Raw genomic sequence first — 907 nt, 5'->3', positions numbered from 1 at the left:
ATGGACCTCACAGCCAAAATGGAACTGAGCGTGAGCCAGCAGCAGCTGATGCCCTCCGCGTGCTTCTTCTCGGCGGCGGCGCAGAGCATCCAGCTGAGTCCGAGCGGCAGCAGCCAGAGCAGCGGGAAGTCCGGCGGCGGCTCCAAGCAGCCCAAGAGGCAGCGCTCCTCGTCCCCGGAGCTGCTGCGCTGCAAGCGGAGGCTCAACTTCGCGGGCTTCGGCTACACGCTGCCGCCGCAGCAGCCGCACGCGGTGGCCCGCAGGAACGAGCGCGAGCGCAACCGCGTCAAGCTGGTCAACAACGGCTTCGCCACCCTGCGCGAGCACGTCCCCAACGGCGCCGCCAACAAGAAGATGAGCAAGGTGGAGACGCTGCGCTCCGCGGTGGAGTACATCCGGGCGCTGCAGCAGCTGCTGGACGAGCACGACGCGGTGAGCGCGGCGTTCCAGTCCGGCGTCCTGTCGCCCACCATGTCGCAGGGATACTCCGCGGACATGAACTCCATGGCAGGGTCACCCGTGTCCTCCTACTCGTCGGACGAGGGATCGTACGACCCCCTGAGTCCGGAGGAGCAGGAGCTGCTGGACTTCACCAACTGGTTCTGAGCATCCGCGCGAGGTAAGGAACAAACTCAAAGATCCACAAACGCGTCCAGACGTGATCACGCAGCGACGCACGAACAGTTGGCTAAACCTTTTTTTCCTCCCCCCCCTTTTTTCCCTTTCAGATACGATGGATCAACTTGATTTACTGTTGTCCTGCGCTTGGGATGGCCCCGGAGGAGGCTGAGCGCTCTCAAGAACCAGATGCACTGCACACGCGTTTTGGTCGGTGCGTCCTCGGCGCGCGGTCCTCCCGAGGCCCGAGAGGAACACTGGAGGGCAAATCAGGCCACAGATCAGCGCC

General features: G+C 63.9%; 1 protein-coding gene across 1 annotated transcript; it reads left to right on the top strand.

Moving 5' to 3' along the window:
- On the top strand, nucleotides 1-606 carry ascl1a (achaete-scute family bHLH transcription factor 1a; the record flags this gene model as incomplete). Its single annotated transcript, XM_080518652.1, has 1 exon — nucleotides 1-606. The coding sequence occupies one exon, from the start codon at nucleotides 1-3 to the stop codon at nucleotides 604-606; it is 606 nt and encodes a 201-aa protein (XP_080374778.1).
- Between the last annotated feature and the right edge of the window lie 301 nt (nucleotides 607-907).

The sequence above is a fragment of the Blennius ocellaris genome (assembly GCF_963422515.1).
Source record: "Blennius ocellaris genome assembly, chromosome: 22".
In the NCBI taxonomy this organism is placed as follows: Eukaryota; Metazoa; Chordata; class Actinopteri; order Blenniiformes; family Blenniidae; genus Blennius; species Blennius ocellaris.
Note: the sequence above shows the minus strand (reverse complement) of the source record. Positions and strands in the feature narration are given on the sequence as shown.